Genomic DNA, 25,783 nt, shown 5'->3' on the forward strand with positions numbered 1-25,783 from the left:
GCTGCCCTGATTGAATGTAATATCCACAGGATATCTCCGAGTGGGGGGGCTAATCATAAGCTATCGGATTGAAACCTCTCATAAGCATATGCAAGTGAAGCAGCTGACTTTGCTCATTATGTGAAATGAGATGCGACCGAGTAGGTTTGTTTCAATGATCTCAGGTTGTGTTGCTCCCCTTTTCACACAGTGGTGGGTTAGCCTCACATAAGAGCCTACAGTTTTAGGGCTAAGTGGAACCAGACACACCTGAGGCACACAAACACACACAGACACACACACACACAAGCACATGCAGACTACAGACTACGCATTGGCAACCCCATGAGGTGTCAGCTTTAAAAGACGACTAAGCCAGGCCCTGATATCATTAAAGCCTAAATCAGAACAATGTATGAGGACACAAAAGGCCAACCTTCACGTTGCTCACCGGGCTGCTGTGTAATCTGTTGGGGGGAGTCTGAACGAGCTCAGTATAAGGGAGCTGGAAAGGGTAACTGTGACACAGACCAATGTTCCAGAGATGTACTAACATTATTTCTTGCTCTTATTCTGTTCCCTAATAGCGCTGATTCAGCTGTTAGTGCAGAAAATCGTTTTGACCAGGCTCATTATACTAATATCACTAAATTATCTATGTCAAAGTAGCTTTGTGATTTTGTGTAATAGAACGGGAACAAAAGAAAATACTGGCAAAATAATTGCTGGGGCTTTTTGTACATGGTCGTTTATGACTGGTGCAGTTAGAACGATAAGTTTCCCTAAATTGTTTTTGCAAATATCAGAAGTCCTTCCTAGGTAATAAGAAACGTTGAGGATAATATAATAAAGAACAATAGTTCCAATGATGTTCCATAGAACATCGTGAAGGGTTTCTAAAATAGTGTATTATTTCTCAAGTAATTCCTATTATTTACATGTTTTTTTCTCTAAATGACTTTAAATATACAGTATATATATGCTTTATTAGAATGTAACAAAAGTGATGGATGAATGCTGCGACAGCTGTCAAGTCAGGAATCTGAAGGCTTGACAAGGCTTGGCAGTGACCAGGAAAAAAAGAGAAGACTATATAAGCAGTTTTTGGATCAATAACTGTCAAAAGAAAATAAAAGAAAAGAAAAAAGCAGCAATGAGTGGAAAGTTCTTTGAAGCTTTGATATGAACCATCTGTGTCACCGAGGAGAAAACATTATGAGCCCGAAAGGTTTTTTTTATGAGCAACGGTCAAAATTCATTGACCTTGTACCCTACATCTATAATTCATGCTCAATACACAGAATTAAACAGCGATTTGAAATTCCCCTTATGCTTTTGATAATTCTGCATTTAAGTTGAAGCAGCTATGAAAGAAGCATCCTCCACCTTTTATGTCTCACCTCAGAGAAGCTCAAGTTATATTTTGCTTCAATATTGCCCCCATGTGACGGGAAGCTATATGTTACCCAGCCACCACGTTGGCCAAAGGAAAAAAATGAAGAGCCAAATTAATTAATATTCACTCTGGAAAATTCCAAAGCAAACAAACAGCCTATATAATGAGTTCCCATTGACCATGATATATCATTTTTTTACTTGAGGACACACATTTTAGAGTCTGGTTTTTAGAGTCTGGTTTTTCTGTGCTGATTTACACTGAAACCATAAACCCCGGAGGTAATTTGACATTCCAACCCTTATGGGTCAGATATTCCTTTGTTTAGTCAGTTCTGTGTCCCTTCAACCGAGCAGAAAGTTCGAACATGCATGTTGACCTGTGCACCCTGTATGGAAGCTGTGTTGACATTTGATTCCTTAATCAAGTGGAGTTTGAAACCCAAGTTGCTTCCAATGGAGTAGAATGAGGCTGACCAATGTTTCCTGGCTTGAAAAAAAAGAATAAATTATACAGTACTGTAAAAAAACTAGCCGATAGCAGATTGCAGCATGAATCTCACCTACTGTAGATCATTTTAAGTAGAGAAGAGACCAGTCGAGTAGATCCTGAAACCCTGTTGCCCTGTTTTTTAGCTGATGACTGTCCTTCTCCTTGGGTGATGTGACAGGCAGGTCTAGTGGACCACATGAAATATGAAACAGGATGGGGACACCGTTGACAGCTGTGTCAAAAAGCATCAGTGGGGATGACAGGACCAAAGATCCCGGTATGCCACGCTGACATCTCGGCAGCTAATCGGAAGGTACAGGCCCTCACAGCTGCTGGACTGAAAGATGGAGACAGGGTCAATAATTTAACAGTAGCAATATGTTGAGACTGGTCCGACACCGAGGTCGCCTTCCAGCCGTCTCCTTCCTGCACTTTGTGTCAGTTGCACTTTATTTCTCACACAATTTGAGAAAAGAGACTCATTATGCTGTTAAGTGAAACAAATAAATCACATGAACATGAGAAATAAGGAGGTTTTTTTTGGATATGTGGTCCCCTGTTTATGATAATCCCCATTGTAGCGATTCTATACTGTCCCCTATAGACTACACAGACTATATCATGGGGCCTTCTTGCACACTGAATATGTTTTCAACCTCTCCATACTACGCTGTCTCATTCTTTTTATGAGACTTTAATACATTTCCCAGGTTTTCTCTGTTGCTGTGGCAACAGCAATGAGCCGAATGTTCCGTCAGGTATCACCTTTGTTGCATCACCTCCGGTGACTGGAAATGGCACTCAATGATCCCAGAGCCGCTAATGGCAGACGGCACCGCTGAAGAGGGACAGGAAGAAAGAGGGGAGGAAGTGCAGATGTGGACCGGACTGGCTGCCGGTACGCACCCCAGCGGCACCATAATGACAGGTGCCAGCAGTGCACTCAGGTGTAACAGATGTGACTGCAGTGTGATGGCGAGGAAAGATCCCTGTGGATTAAAAAAAAAAAAAAACGCACAGGAGGAAAGATATCCACAGGCTGGACAAGTCTTGTTCAGGACATTTACTAATGATGTACCTGTCTGAATTACAGGACGAAAATATAAGGTACTTAATAATAGTATTAGTAGTAATAACAATAATAAGAATAATACACATATTCAAATAAAAGCCTTCTATAATAATAATAACAATAATAAGGATGCCTGAGCATATCAGGTCAGCTGAGTCATTAAGTTTCATGAACCCTTTCTTTGAAAATATGTGTTACTCTTGTTTGTACTATTGTGGCATTCTTGTTCTGCAATTTTTCTGTAGTGATGGAAAAAAATATGTGAACGCCATGGAATTTGTCATCAAATATCACAGGTTCAAAAACAGTTTTGGCTGACAAGGACGGATGTTTTTGTGGGTTTGAATAAAGCGGAAATCAACAACGATCCTCTTTGGGATTGCAATTTGTTAGCGAGTTGTGGGTGACAATAAAATTAAATACTACGGATAAAGGTTCCAAGTTCAAGATCTTCAACAAATATTTATGGTTTATTTACAGCTCAGATTCAGCAGGAAGAACAACAAACGACATGTTAAACAGGTGTGATCTTGCGTATAATCCACATAAGATAAATATTCTTCTATTTCCTTATTAGACCAGAGGTTTAAGCTTGCCCTTGGGTTTGTACCTTTAAACTGAGAAATTATAATTGTAGGAGGAAATGATGGATCAGCCCATTGTTACCATGATGAAAGCTTTTCAATCCTTAACCTTCTACCCAATTACCCATAAGTAGAAGAAAAGAGAGAAGGTTCTTTCAAACAAACATCAGTTTGTTCACTCACATACTGGGTATTGATGGGCAATTTAGTTTCTCCACTCATCCAACTGTGCAGGTTTTTGGTCTCTGGACAGAAAATGGAGTTCCTGGAGAAACAGACACAAGGGGAACTCCACATAAAAAGTCTTCAACTGCAATAGAACCTTCATGTGAAGCGCTGCCCAAACAAACTAAGACATTTTACAATCTCTATCTACATACATGAGAAAATACAAAATGTGTAAGGATGGCTCAGATGGAAGACCTGTCAAAGTTTGATTATAAAGAAATGAAATAGTTTGTGTATATCTTTGTTTTTTGTGTTACAGGGGTATAGTAAAGATGTCTTATTTGCAGACAAGTTTCAGCTGTAGCTTCTGTCATCTGCCCAGTGTGACATGTGTCAGCTGACTGAAACTTTGTTTTGAAAGCCTTTTCCAGCCCAGTCATACCTGTCCTCCATCCGTCCTTGAAGGACGGTGTCCCAGGTGTGACGGTGAAGGCCCTCGTCCTGGTGGATGGTCCTGTCAATGGACCAACCCTAACCCTTGACCCGTCTTATGAAGTTGTTGTGGTCCACATACGTTCAGGCAAACCACAGTTGAAAAGAAACAGTGGCATCATTTTCCTGTTTTTATTTTTCCAACCAAAAACGGGAAAACAGCAAATTCTTATTTCCAATAACATGAAAAGAAAATATACATTGAACGTTTTTTTGATTTTGGCAATTTGTTTTGAGACTTTCATTCAGAACTGAAAGATGAAGACAGATTTATACATTATTTCATGCAGATGCGAGCTGGAAGAAGAATGCTAAATAAAAGCCGACAACGATGGCGTGTTATTGGTTACGTTTCAGTACTCACACTGCTGTGAACTTTTCATAGTTATTGGTGTTTGATTAGATCCAATCAAAACACACTTTATTTACATTTAAGTTTTCATACATAGGCTTAGTTCAGGGTTATTAAGCGTAATAACCCTTAGCATGGGCCTCCAGACAGAGATACACATACAGACACATATAGTTATATACCTAAGCCTACACCCAAACCCACACATACATTAACTGCACTGTGACCGGAAATGAGGATAATTATATTAAAACTCTGAAATGTATCCGTACTAAGCTGCCATAATACACAGAAAACAAGACAATCTGCCAAAGTATATTCAGCATTTCTCAGTAAATGGTCTATAGAAGGAGTTTCAACAATATAACTGCTTCTTATATTTTACTTCCTTCTGCGCCTGCATACCTAATCCCCACAAGGTGGCAGAGTACATGAGGGAAAATGGAATGGACTTGGGCTGCGACTCAGAATGAAGACCTTATTTCTTGTGGGACTGCCAAAGAAAGAACATTATACTATAGATACACCCCAATGTACGAAGCAAGCAGTTGTAACAGGTTCCATGACAGGGTCTTATGGAGCCTCAGTGAAATTAGAGCATAATCAAAACCGGTTTCTGTGTTTATATCTCTGTGGAATAGGAATATTCATCATTTCAATATTGCTGAACATTTAAAAAAAAAAGGTTTTAAAAATGTTTAATAATTCACTGCACACCATAATAAATACTTATTAAATCCACATTTAACTTTAATTTTCCTTTGGAATCATGGTAATAACCAAAGGTGTGATCACTTTATTCATAAACATTGACCAAGTAATGACAGATTCCTAATGCAGTGTGTAACAGTTGTCGTTACTGGCATCAGTGCCAGGCTGTTGTTGATACCAACATAGAGGAGAGACCACAACCAGGCTGAAAAGCATGACATGATTCATTTCTAAATAAACTATTTCTTTAAACCAGCTAAATAACCCTAACTTTATGAATGAATATCCAAGCACCAGCTTAGATTATCTGTCCCCCGCTGACAGGCCGGAGGATGTTCCCCATTCCTGTTACCCGAAACTGCCTGTCGTTCCTGCATTTTGGGTAATTTGCACCCGTTTTGAAAGGCGGTATCGTACCCAATCAGGCGGCCACAGTAGGATGCTGCAACTGGTCCGGCTATCGCATCTGCAAGTCAGATTTAAAGTGATTGATTGATTATCAGTAAAAACATGGCTCCTCACCTTTGTGGTATTTTAAATCATGTTATTATTCTGTAAAATGCTAGAAAGAAAAGAGCATCACACATGGTCTATCGCTTGACACCAACATTGCGTATTTAAAAGGAATTACTTTTATTCATTATTGTCATTTTCCACATCAGTTAGTTCAGTTATGGTTGTTTTGAAACATGTTATTTAAATAAATAGGATTGAGCTTTATTTTCATTTGATATTGGCAGTGTCTGGTTAATTAAACTATAACTATATTCACAATGTTTGCTTATGTTTCAGTCCATTTTTAAATGTCGCGTTCCAATTCTAAAGCTTCAACTTCTTTGACCATTTATCTATTTTGGAATCTTGTCAGAATCCATTCCTCTTCCCAGTTTACAGGAGAAGGTTGGACAACTGACCTCCTCAACAAGTGGTGACGATGTGTGTCTTTTCTGCAGGTTAATACAACACCACTTCCTGGTTAATAAATTATATTTTTTTCCCCCATTTTTTTTCACTTCCATTTCAGTTGTTCATTTATGGTTGGATTGAGACAATAACTTGTTAACGGATTGTCTTGAAAATGAGTTTCTGTAATTGGATTAAAGAAACTCTGAAACCAAAGTGGTGTAAAAGGATTATCTTGATCAGTCTGTTACAGATCTGAATATTGCTACGTGAATATAACTGTATATGAGTTCTTATTGCACCTTCCCACCTATTTCTCCACCTCTTCTTTCTTTATAGATCTTGATATATGTTCTTGTTCTTTGTGTAGCCAAAATCCAAACCTTCAACAGAAAATATCAACAAAAATCTGGATAAACATGATTGTTAACTACTTTACTATCAACTTACTGGGAGAAAAAATATACATATTAAGGACAGAGCAGGGGCATTACTGAATTCATACCTCTCTTAAATTTCATGCCACCTCCAGTTCCAAAGAAAGTATGGAACTATTGTGACTATGAATTAGATTAATAGTTGGAGAATGGATGGAACATTTTCGTTAGAGGTGGGGGTCTTTGCAAGCTGGCTGAGGGTGTTGTTGTCCTTGAAAATGAAAACCAGGGAGTGTGAGTAGGAGTGGGATGTCCATGGCAGAGGGGAGCTGCAGAGGTGTAAGGGCCTTCTTACTCACTGGTGACCTCAAATCTGTCCCCCATCTTTGCTCATCCACCAGGTAAAATGTTGATGGGTTAAGCTGAAAATACAGAAATTATGACATTTATTAGATTTTTTTGATTATTGTCTATTCAGAATTTTAAAGAATTCATTAAACTAAAAGCAGATAATTAGCAGTACAGTAATGGTCACTTCTTCAGTGATATGGGCCCTACACTTGTTAGTTCCCATGAATATGGTAAATGGTTATATTATATACACACAAAGCATTTTTTGTAATGTTTACGGTTATTTACATTGTTTTGTTTACTGATTTGTGCAGTCATTAATCAATCAATCAATCAATCAATCAATCAATTTTTATTTATATAGCGTCTTTTACAATCAAAATTTTTTCTAGAATCCCAGGGCCTAACCCCAAACAAGCAACAGTGGCAAGGAAAAACTCCCCTTTAACAGGAAGAAACCTTGAGCAGGACCAGGCTCATGTAGGGGGACCCTAGAGGGAGGGGAGGAGAGGAGAGGAGAGGAGAGGAGAGGAGAGGAGAGGAGAGGAGAGGAGAGGAGAGGAGAGGAGAGGAGAGGAGAGAGGAGAGGAGAGGTAGAGGAGAGAATAGGCATAGATCATAGAGAATACATACAGAAATACATTATATTAAGTAAATTATGCTGCCGGTAGAGTCAAGTATAGTGGGTCAGCGGGGTCGGAGGTCAGTATGCAGCTCTGAAGGCGGCGATACCTGTAGATGAATACAGAAGGGCGGGAGAAGCAGAAAAACTACACAAGAAATAACATCACTAGTCTACTTGGTGAGGAGGAGAGGAGAGGAGAGGAGAGGAGAGGAGAGGAGAGGAGAGGAGAGGAGAGGAGAGGAGAGGAGAGGAGAGGAGAGGAGAGGAGAGGAGAGAAGGAGAGCTTAATACTGTGTAAAATATAATAATAAAAATTGATGTATCTTAATATTATTATAGCTTAATCATTTAGTCATTCCTTTATCTTCATTATCTCTTATCCTTGTTTGGACTGTGGGGGAGCTTGAGTCTGTCTCAGCAGAATAAGGTCGAGAGAAAGGGTATAGCTTGGTCACCCTTCAATCACACAGCAGAGAAAATACACACAGACAACAGTTAACACTCCCTTTCACACCCACAGGCAACTTAGCAATGAACCTAACCTGCGTGTCTGTCCAAATATCTGTATAATCCATTCGATTATTCAAATTATGTGAATACACAGTAAATGATGTTGTAAAATCTGTATGAATATTAGCCTCCAGACAATAGTGCTGTTTTACAATAATCAAGAGGCTGTAAGAAAGAAGAAAGAAGAAAGAAAGAAAGAAAGAAAGAAAGAAAGAAAGAAAGAAAGATTTTTTTTTTATTTTTACACAAACAACTTTATTTACATAAATTCACACCCTGTTAAAAAACCAGTGCTGACAACAAAATAAATAGAATCAACAAAAAACAGTTACTCCACAAGGAGTTGTCAACTGTCCAATTGAGCCAAAAGTGTCCTTTACAACATTCAAACACACACAAAAAACAATGGGCCAGATTCACGAAGCGTTCTTACGAACAAATTTGTTCTTAAGTCCCACTTACGAACAGTTGACGAAGATTGTGGCATTCACCAATTTCTTCTTATCCTGGATTTATTCGTAGGTAAGAACAAATCCTACGAACACTCAGGAGTACTCTTGCGCACATTTCAGTGCCGACATGTTGGCATGGTTGTGTTTTCTTCTCTTGTGCAGTTCAATAAAATTCAATATTACAATGATAATTCTGTCATATTTATTTATTATTTGTTTATTTCCTATTTTTGGTGATTTACGGAGAATTTTAAAATTACGTAAATGTGCCAATGACTTAACATTAATCAACCAAATTGGAAACCATGCCAAAACTGTCTTTTTATTTGATTTTATCTTGATTTATTTTATTAGGGGATCGAGGATATGCCCTGGTTGTTGACACCACTAACCAACCCTCAGACTCCACAGGAGTTTTATTCAATCAGATGCATGCGCGCAGTCGCTCCACCATTGAACGCACCATCGGCATGTTAAAGGGGCGCTGGATGTGTTTGGACACAGAGCCACAACCTCGTGAGGATGTGTGTCCTGACGCAATGATGGGGCCAGACTGCAGGCACGCGGTTCACGTTCGAGCGCGATTAATTGCCCGTTTGTGAATAAAATGCATTATTGTCACAATCCGAGCACAGCTTTTACACGTTTATTTTTTTTTACATTCTTATTTTTTTTTACATTCTCGTTGATTTCTTTAAGCGTGTTGGCTATAGTCATCAGGGTTGAGGCAATTTTATCAAGCGTGTTAGCCATCCTTTCTTGATTGTTCAACACGGCGTCATAAATCAGGCGTGGAGAGGCAAGCTTTGGGCATTTCGCTTTGGGCATTTGGCTGCTTTCTGCTCTGTCTACAGGGTCCTGCTGCAGTTCCTTTTATGGGCATTAGTGGGCGGTGACTTATGCTAATCGTATGTTAATTAGACTCACCTGGCACGCGCTTTCAACTTACGAACAGATGGCATTCATCAATCTAAGAACACAGCTGCGAACAATTCTGGGGTTTACGAACGCGTTGATGAATCCGACGTAGGGTTTTCTTAAAAAACTTCTTAAGGACAACTTAAGAAAGAATCTAAGAAGATTCGTAAGAACATATTGGTGAATCGGGCCCAATGTCTCTCGCCCGGAACAGAAATGGGCACTGGTCTGACATAGTAGGCTCCATCCTACACAGGGAAAAACGATGGTGGCCTGTCACACAGGCTCCAGCAGGGAAGGGGGGCTCCATCCCTTCCAGCCGGTCGGCCTACAAGCTGGTGCTCCTGTTGGACAGTTCTCTCAGGTGTTTCCTGGCTTTGCCCATATGTTTCCTCAGCCGGAAGATCTCAGGGTCAGTCAGGTCCAACACCGCTTTGTGTTTGATTCAATGGCCGCCTGATTGGAGCTTGTCGGGGAAGTAAATCCCCAAATCAGGGCCCCTCATGCCTTTGGTCTTCGTGAGAAAGTTCTTGATCATGCTCGGGGGGTACAAGTCATTCCTCTTGCTGTCCGCCACCGTGTTTGGGAGCTCACTGGCATTGGACATGTACTCTTGGTCGCTGGTATCCGTGGCAGCAGCTGCATCCTCCAGCCGTCCAGCTTTTCTGTCACCACCGTCGTTCATTACATTTTTCTGCTTTCTGCGCCGCTTTGCGGGAGCTGGCCGCCATTCAGACACCCCCCCCCCCCGCTGGCCTCACTTGTACCTGCACCTCCCTCACCCAGCTCACCTGTGCTAATGCTCACCTCACCCTGCTCACCTGTGGTCATTCCTCCCACACCAAGCTCGCCAGCTATTTTCCCTGGCGCCCCGCGCTCACCTGTCTCCTGCCCCACGTCACCTACAGCTACACCCTGCTCACCGGTTTCACCCATGTCTCCCATCTCTCCTGGCTCACCCAGTTCACTTATTTCATTCATTCCATCCCCAGTCTCACCCAGCCCGCCCAACACTTCAAAAGCCACCCCAGTTAGATCCATTTCCTTCCCCGCCTACGTGTCTCAACAATGGCGACCGACAACCCGACAACAACTTCCTAATGGGGGACAGCAGTTTCCCATGTCGGGACAGTTCTCTCTCCAGGAACTCATCGCCGATGAACGGCGGCACGTTGGACAAGGTAATCCGTGCTGCCGGCTGCGTCAGCGGAGTCACCTGAACGAACTGCCCCCCCACGGTGATCCCCGTCTCCACCAACCTGTTTGCCTGATCCACGTTCTCTACGAACAGCACCACCGCCCTGTTCATGCGGGCGGCAGACTTCACGGCGCTGTGACCGATTTCCTGGCCCACAGCCAGAGCCACCTCCTCCACACTGAGCACAGAGCCCGCTCCCACCTTCACTCCGTGTCTCCTGCTCAACCCGTTCAGGTTGGCGTTCGCCGCCATGACGGCCGCACGCGGTCGGCCGCCCCACAATATAATAATCAGCGTTCTGGCATCCTGAATGGCTGTTCTGGAGGTGTTGACCCACATATAATCTGAAGGAGTCAAGACAGATAGGGGTAGTAAAGGGTGTGACTTTTTTTTCTATCCTTGAATTCTGTGTTTGGGAAGCTGTCATTGCTCCAACTGAGTTTTTTCATATTGATACCACTTCACTTTACTGAGTTGCAATAACCTTCCTTAAGCTTCTCAATCAGCACTAACTTAAATAGTGCTGATTGAGAAGCAGTAGAGGTGAACTGCCATATTTTGTTGAAGCTGGTTTTTCCTGTTTTGTTAACCTTGGGAGTTCAGATCCGTGATCTCTTTTGTTTGACTTGGGGTTAAGTTAATAGTGGCTTAGTTCAGAAGGTAAATTGTTTTATTATTTTGGCCTAAAGAAAAGCTTCTTCTCTGAAGAAATGCACAACCCTAACTGACATCTTTACCCTTTTATTGTTTGTAGCCAATTCAATATATTCTCAGTAAACAAAATTCTACAGACGGAAAGAAGGCTTTGCAATGGGAGACCCACTATCATGATAATGAGGAGCATTTTCATGGATGACCTAGAAAGCAATGCCATTCAGACAGCGCCCACGCAATAGACACCATCACTCGTGAAACATTATGTGGACGTACACAAGAACTCACCAACCATCTGAACACTATAGACGACACCCACAACAAACAGTTTAATCACTAGGAAAAAATAATCTAGACCATAAGATTCATGGTCATAGAAAAGTCCATTCACCACAAGAAAAAAGGAATGTCAAACAGAATAGGTGAAGTAGCACGATTCACCAGTCCACAAAGGCGAACAAGAAAACGAAAAATCCTGCAGAATATCATAGACCAGGATAATGGCAAAAATCATCACGTCAGACACAAAAAGTTCAGAAAATTGATCAAGGAGACCACCGGGATAAGAAAGCATGAGAGTGGGACCATCAACCAAGACAAGGGAAGTTACACCCTCTTGCTCACCTGGGACATTATCCTCGAAAGACGGCATGGGTGCAGCAAAGGTTGAACTTTACTTTGAAAAAAATTACCAATCTAAAATTTGCATTGACATATCAATGAAAGCTTTTCTATGAGGTCGTAATGCAGTTATTTAAACAAAGAGGACATGTACGCCACACAACTTCACTACTCCCAGATTCCCCCAAGTTGCAATCATGAGCGTCAGGTAGTTGTCCTTGTTTGGCACCATATTTAAACTCAGTCACCCGGCCCAGATGGAAGTAATCTCTAGAGATAATAGGCTCACCTCCCAAATCAATAACCTGAAAGCAAAAGCAAATATTGGTTCAATGTTATTGTAGTTATATAACATCACGTATATCCTGTTTATATCATCCATTTGTTTTTTTTCTTACTGTCTTAGCCAAAGATACTTATTCTAATGCTTTTCATTCAGCTGTCAGTCAGCTCTTTATTCTTTGGTTTGTTTTTGGTTGTGCAGTCCAACAAAGACTGCAGACAGCTCACCAGGCCACATGTGTTTGCAGGCATACACTCTGAATCCAGCCACACCCATGTTGTAAGCTTGTTCATGTAGGCTTGGAGACAATGTCATCTGGTGTCAGTTGGTGAAATTTCAATGTTTCCTGAACCCAATGATAGTTTTCATAATTTAGCAGAGAGGGGATGGTTAGACCATAGTTGGCACAAGATCCAAAAGCGATAAAGTTGCTTTAGATCTCCTCCAGGAGTCCAAATAGAAGATAAGGCCACAGATGCCTGATAGTCTTTCGGACTGGGATGACTGAGGCTGTGGTGCTCTTGGGCCATCCTTTGGGGATGCTGTTTGGATAGTGGGATAGTACATTTGCAGCAGGGGACTGGGATGACTGAGGCTGCGGTGCTCTTGGGCCATCCTTTGGGGATGCTGTTCGGATAGTGGGATAGTACATTTGTAGCAGGGGACTGGTACCTCTTGGTCTCTGTCCCTGTGGGATGAATAAGGGCCCTCTTATTCAGTTTGGGTATAGGGTTATGAGAGAGAGAGAGAGGGTGGCTAATATGTCAGTGTAAATGTGTGGGTATGTACAAGTATGTACCAAAATTTTGAGTATGCTTTATCTGTCAGACAGGTTTAGTCTTAGGTTTACTCACAATAGGTAGTAAGTGCAACAGTACCACACTTGAGCATGGCACACCTTCAGTACACTGTATGGGTGGCCACAATTGCACACAAGCACAGTTACATACAGAACACAATAACCACACGAATCACCACTTAGCAGGCAAAAGATTTTAAAGATTTGCTTGGGATGACTGTTTTTAAAATTGAATGAAAAAGGGATACACTTTTTGATTTGTGATACACATGTTGTTTGTTTGTTAAGCACCTCATTACAGTGTTTATCTTGTCTATTTCCCCTAATTTGCATTTCTTAACACAGTTGTTACTATGAGATAAATCTGTCCAACACAAAGGAAACTGGATGACAATATTTGAAAACAAGATGCTTATGTTTTTAAAAATGTAAGGGTTTGTTTACAGCTTGGATTCAGCATGAATAGCAACAAAGGGGTCCTCATCCCTGTTGCTGATCTTGAAGTGTGCACGACCATCACCACCCACGTGGATCTGCTTGCCAGTACACCGGCCACCCTCTTTCTGGCCAGAAATGACATCACAATAGGTGCCACCAGGCATGCCTGTGTTAAGGGTCACATCCAGGTCCCTGGTGGGGAAGGAATGATGGATAAAGTTAGAGTGAACTTGTCTTTTTAAATTATTTTTATAATTTAAATGTATTATGTAATGGGGGACCATGAAAAATATTTGAACTAAATGATGCCATTTGGCACATTGCACCAGAGGTAGTTATGTGTCTGAATATTGGGTGAAGATCTTTCTGAATAGTTAAGCTTACCAATCATCATTGTTAAAGACGATGAAACCACGATTACCACGTCCAAAGGCAACCTGGTTGCTGTTATTATCCCACCAGTTGGAATGAGGTTGTCCATTGACAACATTGCGGAAAATCACCATGTTCCTAAAAAACAGATGTGTTAAAATAACCTCAAACAAGGTCAGCAGTCGCTTCATTGCCTCTAGCTTTTTGAAAACTCACTTGATCTGACGCCATCTGTGCTCACACACCCATCCATCACCACAAGTCTCATCTGGGTTGATGGGAACAGATTTGGTTGATCCATCAGGGTGGCTGGGAGGACCCATCCAGTCATTCTTGTCCTATACGTCAAAGATAAATTCATGAATAATAACTACTTGTTGCACACATTTGTTTCAGCAGCATGTTATCAGCTCTACCTTTCCATTGACAATGTGGCGGTTCCAACGGAAGCTTGACATCACCCTGGTTACTCCATATGGGTGAGCCAGCATGTACCCTACAGCCATCTTGTGGAGCCTGGCATCCCAGAAGGTAACAATAGATGCTCCACCAGCACCATGTCCTCTCTGGTTGTCATGGTTGTCAACGAAGACAAGAGCATTGCCATAAGGCATGAAACCCCAACCCTCTCCCCAGTTCCTGCACACAAGCACAAAATGGAAACCAAATCACTGACACCTTCCATCAAACTGGGTCGACTGCAGAGTCAGAATAAGAAGACTGGGCTGAATTTCATCGAGCTCCTCAGTGAAGAGTTTTGGATTACTGTCAATTCATAAAATTAAAGAGAAAAATCTTTCCATTTAGACATGACAAAGAAAGACCTACTTGGTGTACATCAACTTTTCATTATTCCATTTTCTGAAGACAGTTCCCAGTTTGGCACCATATTTAAACTCAGTCACCCTGCCCAGATGGAAGTACTCTCTGGAGGTAATAGGCTCACCTCCCAGATCAATAACCTGAAAGCAAAAGCAAATATTAGTGTTCATAATGTTATCATAGTTACAACGTGTGATGCCTTCCTTTCTTGGTTACTTGATGGTGCTTCTGTAAATGTATTGATTTATATATATATATACTCCTTTGTTTATTTTTTTTTCTTTCTTTCTTGTACATCATGCCAACAACGTTTCCTGGTTTATTTCTGTCCAACTAATTGGCTCACTTCCCAGATCAATAACCTGAAAGCAAATTCAAATTTTAATTTCCTCAATGTTATTGTAGTAACAAAACATGATGTGCAACCTGTGTATAGCCTTTTTCTTTCTCTCTCCAAAGATGCTGATGTATTTCTTTACATTCAGTTTTCAGAATCTTTTTTTTATTAGTTCTTTTTAGGCTACTAAAAAGTTCATCCTGACCTCCTGGAAGATAAAAGGCCTTGACCCATTGGGGAACCACTTGGTGTTGAGGTTGTGCAGTCCACCATAGACTGTAGACAGGTCACCGGGCCACATGTGCTTGCAGGCATCCACTCTGAATCCAGCCGCACCCATGTTGATAAGCTTGTTCATGTAGTCGGCCACCTTAGCTCTCACGTAATCTTTTTCAAGGGCGAGATCCAGGAGGCCATCTAGACGACAGTCGCGCACCTAAACATTGAATCATTAAATCAATTTTTTTTAAAAACACTGTTCGGTAAGTGTGGACAAAATTGATTTATTTACCTGATACACATCATGATAATTTTCAATGTTGCCACTGCTGGTTTTACACTTATAATCATTAAAGTCCAAGTAGGAATAGGGGACAGAGGGGAAGTCTTTCATGCCTGCATTGAACCAGCTGCCACATGAGGAGTGTGTTTCAGCACCATTGTTCTCACGGCACATATGGTTAATGACAGCATCGATGTAGATGTTAACCTAAAAATTCACAAATTAAGAAAAACTCAGCACATGCTGCCTTGTCATCCTCACACATTTTGGAGAATTCCATTTGGGTTAATCTCATAACACATGTAATTAATGAATTTTCATAAGATTAAAAAATATATATTAGATTAGTCTCGTCTTGTCTTCTTAACTGCTTAATTAGTTTTGGGGTCCCAGGGACGATACGTGAAAAATAGAGATATGAATATAAAATGATACATTACAGTCGGAAGAAGGTATAGATTGTATCTCCTTAAGGCCTTACCCCAACATTGTTGCATCTGGTGATCATGTCTCTCAGCTCATTCTCACTTCCAGATCTTGAGCACAGGTTGTAGCCGATTGGTTGGTATCTCTGCCACCAGGGCCTCCATGGGCTGTCCAAAACTATGTTCTCACTTGGAGGGGAAATCTGAGCAGTACAGATTGTACAAAGAGCAATTGTTGAAATTAAAATTTACACCTGTAGTGTTGGATTTTCCTTCTTTCTTCAGCTGTATGTACCTGAACTCCACCAAAGCCATTTGGACCCAAGAAGCGCTCACACTCCTCAGCGATGTCTGCCCACCGCCACTCAAACAGGTGAACAAAGGAGGTCCTGCCGTCCTTGAAATAGGGATTGTGTTGGGCAAAGCTGAGCCCAAACAAAGCCACCAGAATAAACACCTTCATGGTTTCCATGGAAAAGTCACCCTGGATGATTTCGCTGCTACTTAACTGTTATTTATACATCTATCCTTTCTTCGCTCAACCAATGAGACTCTAGCAAATATCAACATGTTTAACAGGTGTCATGTTTGCATTTAATGTTGTGATCCTGGCTTTGGTGCGTGAGTTTGGGTTTTTGTTGTTCTGTGTTTACCCTAGGGGGCGTGGTTGTCCCATCTCTCTGGCTCATGCTGGCTACTTCCACACCCTTTTAAGCAGCCGATAAAAGTTGTTCAGCATCAGATTATTTGGTCTTTGGTCTTTCGTGCCCCAGATATGTTCACAACTGCATGAACGAACGGCATGCGCATTTTCCTCCACTTTTGACAATCTTCTAAATAAACCCTTTTTTGCCTCACCTGTCTGCATTCTCGGATCCCACCTTGTATTTTGGAACAAATCGTGACATATAATCCCACATGAAACAAAAGTTAGAAGAAAAAACTATGTAGAGATTAGTTTGATATTATATATATGCGTGTGCATGTTTATAGGTATTAGTTGGAAATTTATGAATTGTCAGTCCATTGTTACCATTCAGAAACCTTTTTATTTCTTGACCGAACTACACATAAGAAGTTCAAGACAGAAGTTGTTCTATGGAAGGAAAACTAAGTATCTTGGAGAAACAAGAAAAGTCACATAGAAAAGTCTTTAACTGCAATATAATCCATAACTTTATTCATTTGAAGCACAGTAGAAACAAATAAAGACATAATTTAAAAAATAATACTGTTTATTCAAATGTAGTTATCTTTATCCACATGCATGCGAAAATAAAATGGAACTCAAATGATGTGCTCTGCTATGATTTAGGTGGAAGTTTGATTCTAGAAAATAAAAATTAAACAAAATAAGGAAAACAAATACAAAGTCCAACTACACATTAAAAGTAGTGTGAATGTAACATCAACACAAAATTAGCAGACTTTCTCGCACAGATAAAAAGATGCAGAGAAACTAAATAAATAAAACTTTGTGTATAGTGCTTTTTTAAGGGGGTTATCATGCAGGTGGAACATAAATAAAGATGTTTTCTGCTGTCGACATCTGAGGTTGAAGCGGAGGTGGTTCTTAAAGTCCGCTAACTTCTTGGCTGTTTTCTCAAGCTCTCGCACCAAACGAAGGGTATCTTTGCCAAAATGTGATGCAAGATGTCTGTGTAGATTGTCAATCATCCAGGTCATTGTATCCAAGGTAGTTTTCTATGTCAACTGGACTGGGTTTCTTCTCTTGAAGACGTTTCGCCTTCTATCCAGAAGGCTTCTTCAGTTCAGTTCAGAACTGAAGAAGCCTTCTACATAGAAAACTACCTTGGAAATAAAGATGTTGTTTTACCTGCTGACCAGTTTCAGCTGTAGCTTCAGACTTCTTTGGAGCTGCCATCTGCTCAGTGTGACGTGTGTCTAAAAGCAGCTGACTGGCTTTATCTCAATCTACTAAACTCAATGTTTATTGTACGAAAGCCCCACTGGCAGGAGCCAAGTGTTGCTGGGAACCTACCGGTACCTATTAACTAATGTTCATGACTGTAGTCCCCCCTTGTGGCAGTTATATACTTTATAGATATTCGCCTACAACTGTTTCAAGTCTGACGACTGTATCATCACTGAAGCTGTAACTCTGATTCTTCCTATCTCAACTCTAAATAAAATATTTAAAACCCAGTTGGACATTATCGTACCATCCTACAGATGCACTCTTAAATCTTTGACCGGGATCATAATTCATAACCTACTGCCTTTCCAGCAACATATGAGAGCTTCTTATTTTCTATTTCCTGGTGCAGCTGCCGTTACAAAAACCGGTGGCAGAGTACATGAGGGACAAAGGACTCCACTTGCCACGCAATGCAGAATGGAGTCCTTATTCCTTTTGGGACTGCCAAAGAAATAACATTATACCATACATACACCCCAAAGTACTATTTATATCTCTGTGGAATAGAAATATTCATTTCAATATTGCTGAACATTAAAAAAGAAAAGAAAACTGCTTGATAATGTACTGCACCCTATAATAAATCCCAACAAAATCAACACTTCACTTCAATGGCTTTCCTTTCGGAATCCTGATAATAACCAAAGACAGAGTCATTTATTCTCTCTCATCATTTATGAATAAGGAATGACAGATTCAAAATGTAGTGTGTAACAGTTGTAGTTATAGTAGTTAGTGATATCAGTATTAGACTTGTGTCGGTCGTGTCTGGTTGTCATGGTGATGCATGGGGTCTGGGTCACGTGTACTGAGGATGATAGGTGTAGGTTATATAAAGGGTGAATCACTTGCACTTTGACAGGAGAGAGGGGAGTTGGGTAGCTGAAATTTTTTGTTGACCGTCTTTTATTTGTATGATCATTTGGGTTGCAAAATTTGCAAACAAGTGCATGTTGCAACTGATCTGCGCATGTAGTCTGAGGCCCACTGAATTAGCTGTTTTATTCATAAATACATTAAAACTTACTTGAATCAGAGTGCGTCTCTACCGGCGCATCATACAAATATACCGAACCTGACTCCTGACTCTGAAGCTGCAACACCATCATGAAGGAGAGACAACAACCAGGTTGAAAAGAATAATAGAACTTTCTGACTAAACAAATTCTTTGAACCGGCTGAATAACCATAACTTCATAGACTAAATGGAAAATTTATCTCGAAGAACCAGCTCAGATGATTTCCATGTTCTGGTGACAGGATTTAGAATTTCTTTGATGTCCTCAATCCTGTCAAATGAACATGCAGGTCCCCAAAGCTGCCCCACAATTGATCTGGCCATCAAATCTGCAACTGAAATTAAATGTTAATAATTATTACTATTGATACTATGGGAAGATTAATGGGGATTATTTAATGCAGATGGAGCTCTTGAATGGTACGTGTGTGTGTGGTTCCTGCATTAGGAATAACATATATGAATAACTTAATATTACTATAAGTATGAGCAGAGATGAACTACACACTATAAACTGGGCTATATAAGAAAACTACGCTGATATTTCAATAAAAAGACATTTCTGCGCAGATTTGCAAACACTGAGAAAATATGTTATAACCAAGAGAGCGCACAAGGTTAAATAAATTCAATGCAACAACCCAAGCTGATGATAATATCGCATTGAAAATAGCGAACAATGGCAAATACGCCGTGCTACTAAAGCACGAATATCTATCACAGTTAACATCTGATTAATCTTACATTCTCATGGATTTAAATTACAAACTGACAAAAGTCTAAAAGTTTTCTGTTGACTCAGAACGGAATCGAATAAATCCAAAACGTAACTTTATCATCCTCTCATCGTGCCACTCTCGTCAAAACTCTCTCTCGCTCCTTTGATGTGACCATGCGCTGCTTTGATGATCAGTGAACGTGTTGGTCAGAGATGATTGAGTCGTAACCTTCTGAACAAGCATCATTATAAACATAGCTCCTCATCTTTGTGGTATTTTCAATCATGTTATTATTCTGTAAATTGCTAGCTATAAAAGAGCATCACACATGGTCTACCGTTAAAATAAATTAAAATCATTTAAATGTATAAGTGTACGTTTAGTCATTCGTTCATCTTCATTACCAATTATCCTTGCTTGGACTGTGGGGGAGCTTGGGGGAAGTGCATGTCTGTCCAAATATCCGTATAATCCATTTGGTTATTCAAATTATGTGAATACACAATAAATGATGTTGTAAAATCTGTATGAATATTAGCCTCCAGACAATGGTGCTGTTTTACAATAATCAAGAGGCTGTACTGGTGAAGAGAGCAATTCTGCCTTACTCTTCTCATGTTTTTTTAAGTAAGTACATAAGTAAATAAATAAATAAATAGGTTTAGCTCTGCATACTGCGAAGGCCATAGCACTTGTTTACCCTTGGTCGCATTCAGAATATTGTAAATTTTGGTGTCAGAGTGAGAGGTGATAACAGGATTTTTTTCAGCCTCCTGTCCAGAGCCTTGCCGTGGGGAGGAGGAGGGGGAGGAGGTGGGGGGCCTTTCTGCTCAGAAGGCTTCTGTCTGCGTGTTCATGTCCAAAAATGCAACACAGAGTAGCAGAAGATCGTCCTTTTTCAAAAGTCGCTCAGTGTTTATTAAGGTTAAAAAGCAATCAGAATTACAGCAGCCAATCAATCAAAAAAGGGTAAAAAGTAAAAAACAAAGATCACACAGAACCAAGCCTGGTGGCAAGTCAAAACCAAAAAGTCAGTCACCTGGGACATAAGCCGCCGCTGCACCGCCTCCAGTCTCCAAGTTACCAAACCTACTGTACCACTCCAGACGGGGTGACGCCTTACACAGTTGCCTTTCTAAAACAGTCCGTTTGTGTACCTTGCCATGGAATGCACTGTCTCACAAATGTGCACTCATGTTTAACTTAAACACATCTTGTTTTTCTCTCAGGACAAGCTCTGCTATCTGGTGCCTCTCGTCCTTGAGACGAGAGGCACCAGATAGCTGAAAGTTTGAGGAGGTCAAGCTGACCTGTTCAGAGGTTGAGTGTAGGAGATAGGATCCTCCACAATGTTTATGTAGCAGTCATATTGTTAGGGTTTGGGTTTTTACAGGAGGCAGGCAAAACGCAGTGATAAAGTCCAAAGACTAGTCTTTATTTAACAAACAAATCTGACTGGCAGTCCTCCTGGACTGCAGGAAAGCACTCGTCCAGCCTTCCGAGGCACACAAAGAGCTTCCGAGCAGAGCCAACACAGGAGTCAAGTCCCACGCACTCTCCACGCCCACAGGGTGACATAGAGACCAGAGGGGAAAAAAACCAAAAACTCTCTAACACTGGTAGACAGGCACTCCGTCCTTAAATAGGTGGCCTGATGTAGATTGCCGACAGGTGCGCCCACCTGCGGCGCCACCTGCAGCAAATCATAAGCTCCTCCAAGCCCCCTATAGGAAAAAAACAAAAAACGCACAACCGGGGACCCTGTACCCCAACACATATATCGCACTTACCTTGTTAAAGCTTCAGCATGGCGAACGCCGCTTTCAGCAAGAGTTGGTAGGAAGAACATTCTGTGGCTGTTGCACTTGGAAACACACCTGCATATGCCTACACAGTTATAGTTATTACATTTGATTACATATGATGAACCATAAACTAAGATCATTGTACATTGGTTAACTATATGATGAATCAAAAGCTAAAATCATAGTCGTACACAGGGTCCAGGCAGTGGGCTGACTGAGACTGAACTTTAGCAACATCATGATTTTAACCTTAGCATGACATTTTGTCTTGCTTCAGAGGTCATTATGTCAAGGGAGATATTTGGTTTTGATTCTATGTTCTACCAATGAAAGAGACGTCTCTCTGTCAGGTGTCAGGTGCAGGTTGTTAACAAGTTCCACTTGAGGATAATCAGCGGTCCTGCATCCTGATTGGCTGCTCTGGAGGTGTTGACCCACATATAAGCTGACGGATTCAAGACAGACTGTGTGCTGAATTTTGTGTTTGTTGAGCTGTTGTTGTGCTGAGTTCTTTGTTTGAATTTACACCACTTCACTTTACTCCCAAGTTGCACTGAACCTTGTTTATCACTTTGGGCATGTATTTGGAACCCACTTAAATATTACTGATTGTGAAGCCATAGACGTGAACTGCCATATTATATTTCTTCTATTTTTGGGTGTTAGGATCAGTGAATGTTATTTATTATTGTTTTGTTTGATTTTGGATTTTGTTAATAAGTTTTTTAGATGGTAGATTATTTTGTTTGTTGTTTTGCCATGGCAGACAAATCTGTCAAACACAAAAGACCCAGATCCCAATATTTCAAAACAAGATGCTTGATGTCTTCTTTTTTTTTTAAATGATTCATTTTATAAGGGGTTTGTTTACAGCTTGGATTCAGCATGAATAGCAACAAAGGGGTCCTCATCTCGGTTGCTAATATTGAAATGTGCACGACCATCGCCATCCACATGGATCTGCTTGCCAGTACACCGGCCTTCTTCTTTCTGGCCAGAAATGACATCACAATAGGTGCCGCCAGGCATGCCTGTGTTAAGGGTCACATCCAGGTCCCTGGTGGGGAAGGAATGATGGATAAAGTTACAGTCAACTTCCCTTACTTATGTGTAACATACAGGGTCAGGGCCATTGGTGCATGGCTCCACTGCAGGAACCTCCCCTTAAAAGCCATTTACAGTAACTTTTCCTGGGCCTAACCAAATCCATACTTATGGCCCATAAAGGCTAATGGGTGCTAAATTTAGATCACAAATTGACGCAAAGCCCAGCATTAGAGGAGCATTAGCCTAGCTAGCAGACGCAGCCATTCACATGAACACACAAACCAGAAATGCAGTTGCTGTATATCATCTCAGATTCTCACCTTACTCATTGGTTTTTGCAATGATTTTTGCTTTTGGTGGCTTATCCAGGCGATCACGGTCACGGTCAAAACTATCAAACAATGAAGCTCATATCGAAACTTGTGATGTCACCAAAGGGTGGAGACATGACAATTGAGAGAGCTAAGTAAGAGGTTCTTTAAAGTTCCTTCCCCCCATAGTTAAAAAGAACTCCTGCAGTGAATGGTTATATTAAGTGAAGATTTTTCTAAATAGTTACGCTTACCAATCATCATTATTAAAGATGATGAAACCATAATTATAATTTAAATTATAATTTAAATGTATTATGTAATGGGGGACCATGAAAAATATTTGAACTAAATGATGCCATTTGGCACATTGCACCAGAGGTAGTTATGTGTCTGAATATTGGGTGAAGATCTTTCTGAATAGTTAAGCTTACCAATCATCATTGTTAAAGACGATGAAACCACGATTACCACGTCCAAAGGCAACCTGGTTGCTGTTATTATCCCACCAGTTGGAATGAGGTTGTCCATTGACAACATTGCGGAAAATCACCATGTTCCTAAAAGACAGATGTGTTAAAATAACCTCAAACAAGGTCAGCAGTCGCTTCATTGCCTCTAGCTTTTTGAAAACTCACTTGATCTGACGCCATCTGTGCTCACACACCCATCCATCACCACAAGTCTCATCTGGGTTGATGGGAACAGATTTGGTTGATCCATCAGGGTGGCTGGGAGGGCCCATCCAGTCATTCTGGTCCTACATATCAAAGATAAATCCATGATGAACAACTACTTGTTGCACACACTTGTTACAGTAGTGTGTTATCACCTCTACCTTTCCATTGACAATGTGGCGGTTCCAACGGAAGCTTGACATCACCCTGGTTACTCCATATGGGTGAGCCAGCATGTATCCTACAGCCATCTTGTGGAGCCTGGCATCCCAGAAGGTAACAATAGATGCTCCACCAGCACCATGTCCTCTCTGGTTGTCATGGTTGTCAACAAAGACAAGAGCATTGCCATTAGACATGAAACCCCAACCCTCTCCCCAGCTCCTGCACACAAGCACAAAATGGAAACCAAATCACTGACACCTTCCATCAAACTGGGTCAACTGCAGAGTCAGAATAAGAAGACTGGGCTGAATTTCATCGAGCTCCTCAGTGAAGAGTTTTGGATTACTGTCAAATCATAAATTAAAGAGAAAAATCTTTCCATTTAGACATGACAAAGAAAGACCTACTTGGTGTACATCAACTTTTCATTATTCCATTTTCTGAAGACAGTTCCCAGTTTGGCACCATATTTGAACTCTGTCACCCTGCCCAGATGGAAGTACTCTCGAGCGGTAATAGTCTCACCTCCCAGATCAATAACCTGAAAGCAAATTCAAATTTTAATTACTGCTGATGTATTTCTTTACATTCAGTTTTCAGTCTTTTTTTTATTAGTTCTTTTTAGGCTACTAAAAACCTAAGCCTGACCTCCTGGAAGATGAAAGGCCTTGATCCGTTGGGGAACCACTTGATGTTGAGGTTGTGCAGTCCACCATAGACTGCAGACAGGTCACCGGGCCACATGTGCTTGCAGGCATCCACTCTGAATCCAGCCACACCCATGTTGATAAGCGTGTTCATGTAGTCGACCACCTTACCTCTCACGTAATCTTTTTCCAGGGCGAGATCCAGGAGACTGACTAGACGACAGTCACGCACCTAAACATTGAATCATTAAATCTTTTTTTTTTTAAAAACTGTTCGGTAAGTGTTGACAAAGTTGAGTTATTTACCTGATACATATCATGATAATTTTCAATGTCGCCACTGCTGGTTTTACACTTATAATCATTAAAGTCCAAGTAGGAATAGGGGACAGAGGGGAAGTCTTTCGTGCCTGCATTGAACCAGCTGCCACATGAGGAGTGTGTTCCCTCACCACCACTCGCTCCACACATGTGGTTGATGACAGCATCCACGTAGATGTTGACCTAAAAATTCAAAAATTGAGAAATTCTCAGCACCTGCTGCCTTGTCATCCTCACACCATTTAGGGAATTCACTTTGCATTAATCTCATAATACGTGTTGAGAACTAAGTTGTATTTTTGTAGAATTTAAGAAATATCAGAATATTTTCAATCATTTAATTTTTTGGCAAAAATACATTACAGTAGGAAGAAGGTACACAATGTCAAATTGTATCTCCTTAAGGCCTTACCCCAACATTGTTGCATCTGGTGATCATGTCTCTCAGCTCATTCTCACTTCCAGATCTTGAGCACAGGTTGTAGCCAATTGGTTGATATCTCTGCCACCAGGGCCTCCATGGGCTGTCCAAAACTATGTGCTCACTTGGAGGGGAAATCTGAGCAGTACAGATTGTACAAAGAGCAATTGTTGAAATTAAAATATACACTTGTAGTGTTGGATTTTCCTTCTTTCTTCAGCTGTATGTACCTGAACTCCACCAAAGCCATTGGGAGCCAAGAAGCGCTCACACTCCTCAGCGATGTCTGCCCAGCGCCACTCAAACAGGTGGACAATGGAGGTCCTGCCGTCCTTGAAATGAGGATTGTGTTGGGCAAAGCTGAGCCCAAACAAAGCCACCAGAATAAACACCTTCATGGTTTCCGTGGAAAGTCACCCTGGATGATTTCGCTGCTACTTAACTGTTATTTATACTTCTGTCCTCTCCTTGCTCAACCAATGAGACTCTAGCAAATATCAACATGGTAAACAGGTGTGATATTCACACATAGTCCCGCAAAGACCCAAAGTTTAAAGAAAAAACTCCCAACAAAAAGTTATCTTTTTTCTTGTCTTTATTTTTACATTCCTTTTAAAAATTTGCATCTAAAAGATAATTTGCAAATAATTAGATTGCGAGCTTCATGCATATTCTATGGGGGGCTGTTTGTAAAGCAGCTCACGCTTAAAAAAAATAAAAACAGCAATCCTGGTTTAAAACTGTGACCTTTTAGGATAATTAAAACATAAATTGCTATGTAGTAAGAGTAAAAATGTTCATTTCCCCGGATATATTGGGTTTAATTTGTTATTTGATTCTGAAAACACTGCAGTGTTCCAAGCAGTATACATTTACATAC

The 25,783-nt window shown here is 40.8% G+C and overlaps 2 protein-coding genes across 2 annotated transcripts; both read right to left on the reverse strand.

The window, feature by feature from the left end:
• Nucleotides 1-13,366: 13,366 nt before the first annotated feature.
• LOC130539096 (alpha-amylase-like) lies at nt 13,367-16,311 on the reverse strand. The gene is made up of 9 exons (XM_057057207.1): nt 16,129-16,311; nt 15,890-16,036; nt 15,418-15,615; nt 15,112-15,342; nt 14,576-14,709; nt 14,164-14,386; nt 13,964-14,085; nt 13,760-13,885; nt 13,367-13,567 (listed from the first exon to the last, which is right to left on the reverse strand). The coding sequence occupies exons 1-9, from the start codon at nt 16,303-16,305 to the stop codon at nt 13,378-13,380; spliced, it is 1,548 nt and encodes a 515-aa protein (XP_056913187.1). The 5' UTR covers nt 16,306-16,311; the 3' UTR covers nt 13,367-13,377.
• Nucleotides 16,312-22,111: 5,800 nt separating this feature from the next.
• LOC130539097 (alpha-amylase-like) lies at nt 22,112-25,334 on the reverse strand. Its single transcript, XM_057057208.1, has 9 exons — nt 25,134-25,334; nt 24,895-25,041; nt 24,468-24,665; nt 24,163-24,393; nt 23,922-24,055; nt 23,511-23,733; nt 23,311-23,432; nt 23,107-23,232; nt 22,112-22,371 (listed from the first exon to the last, which is right to left on the reverse strand). Exons 1-9 carry the CDS (start codon nt 25,299-25,301, stop codon nt 22,182-22,184), a joined length of 1,539 nt encoding a protein of 512 aa, XP_056913188.1. The 5' UTR covers nt 25,302-25,334; the 3' UTR covers nt 22,112-22,181.
• Nucleotides 25,335-25,783: the final 449 nt, after the last annotated feature.

Source organism: Takifugu flavidus, chromosome 15 (assembly GCF_003711565.1).
Source record: "Takifugu flavidus isolate HTHZ2018 chromosome 15, ASM371156v2, whole genome shotgun sequence".
NCBI lineage: Eukaryota > Metazoa > Chordata > Actinopteri > Tetraodontiformes > Tetraodontidae > Takifugu > Takifugu flavidus.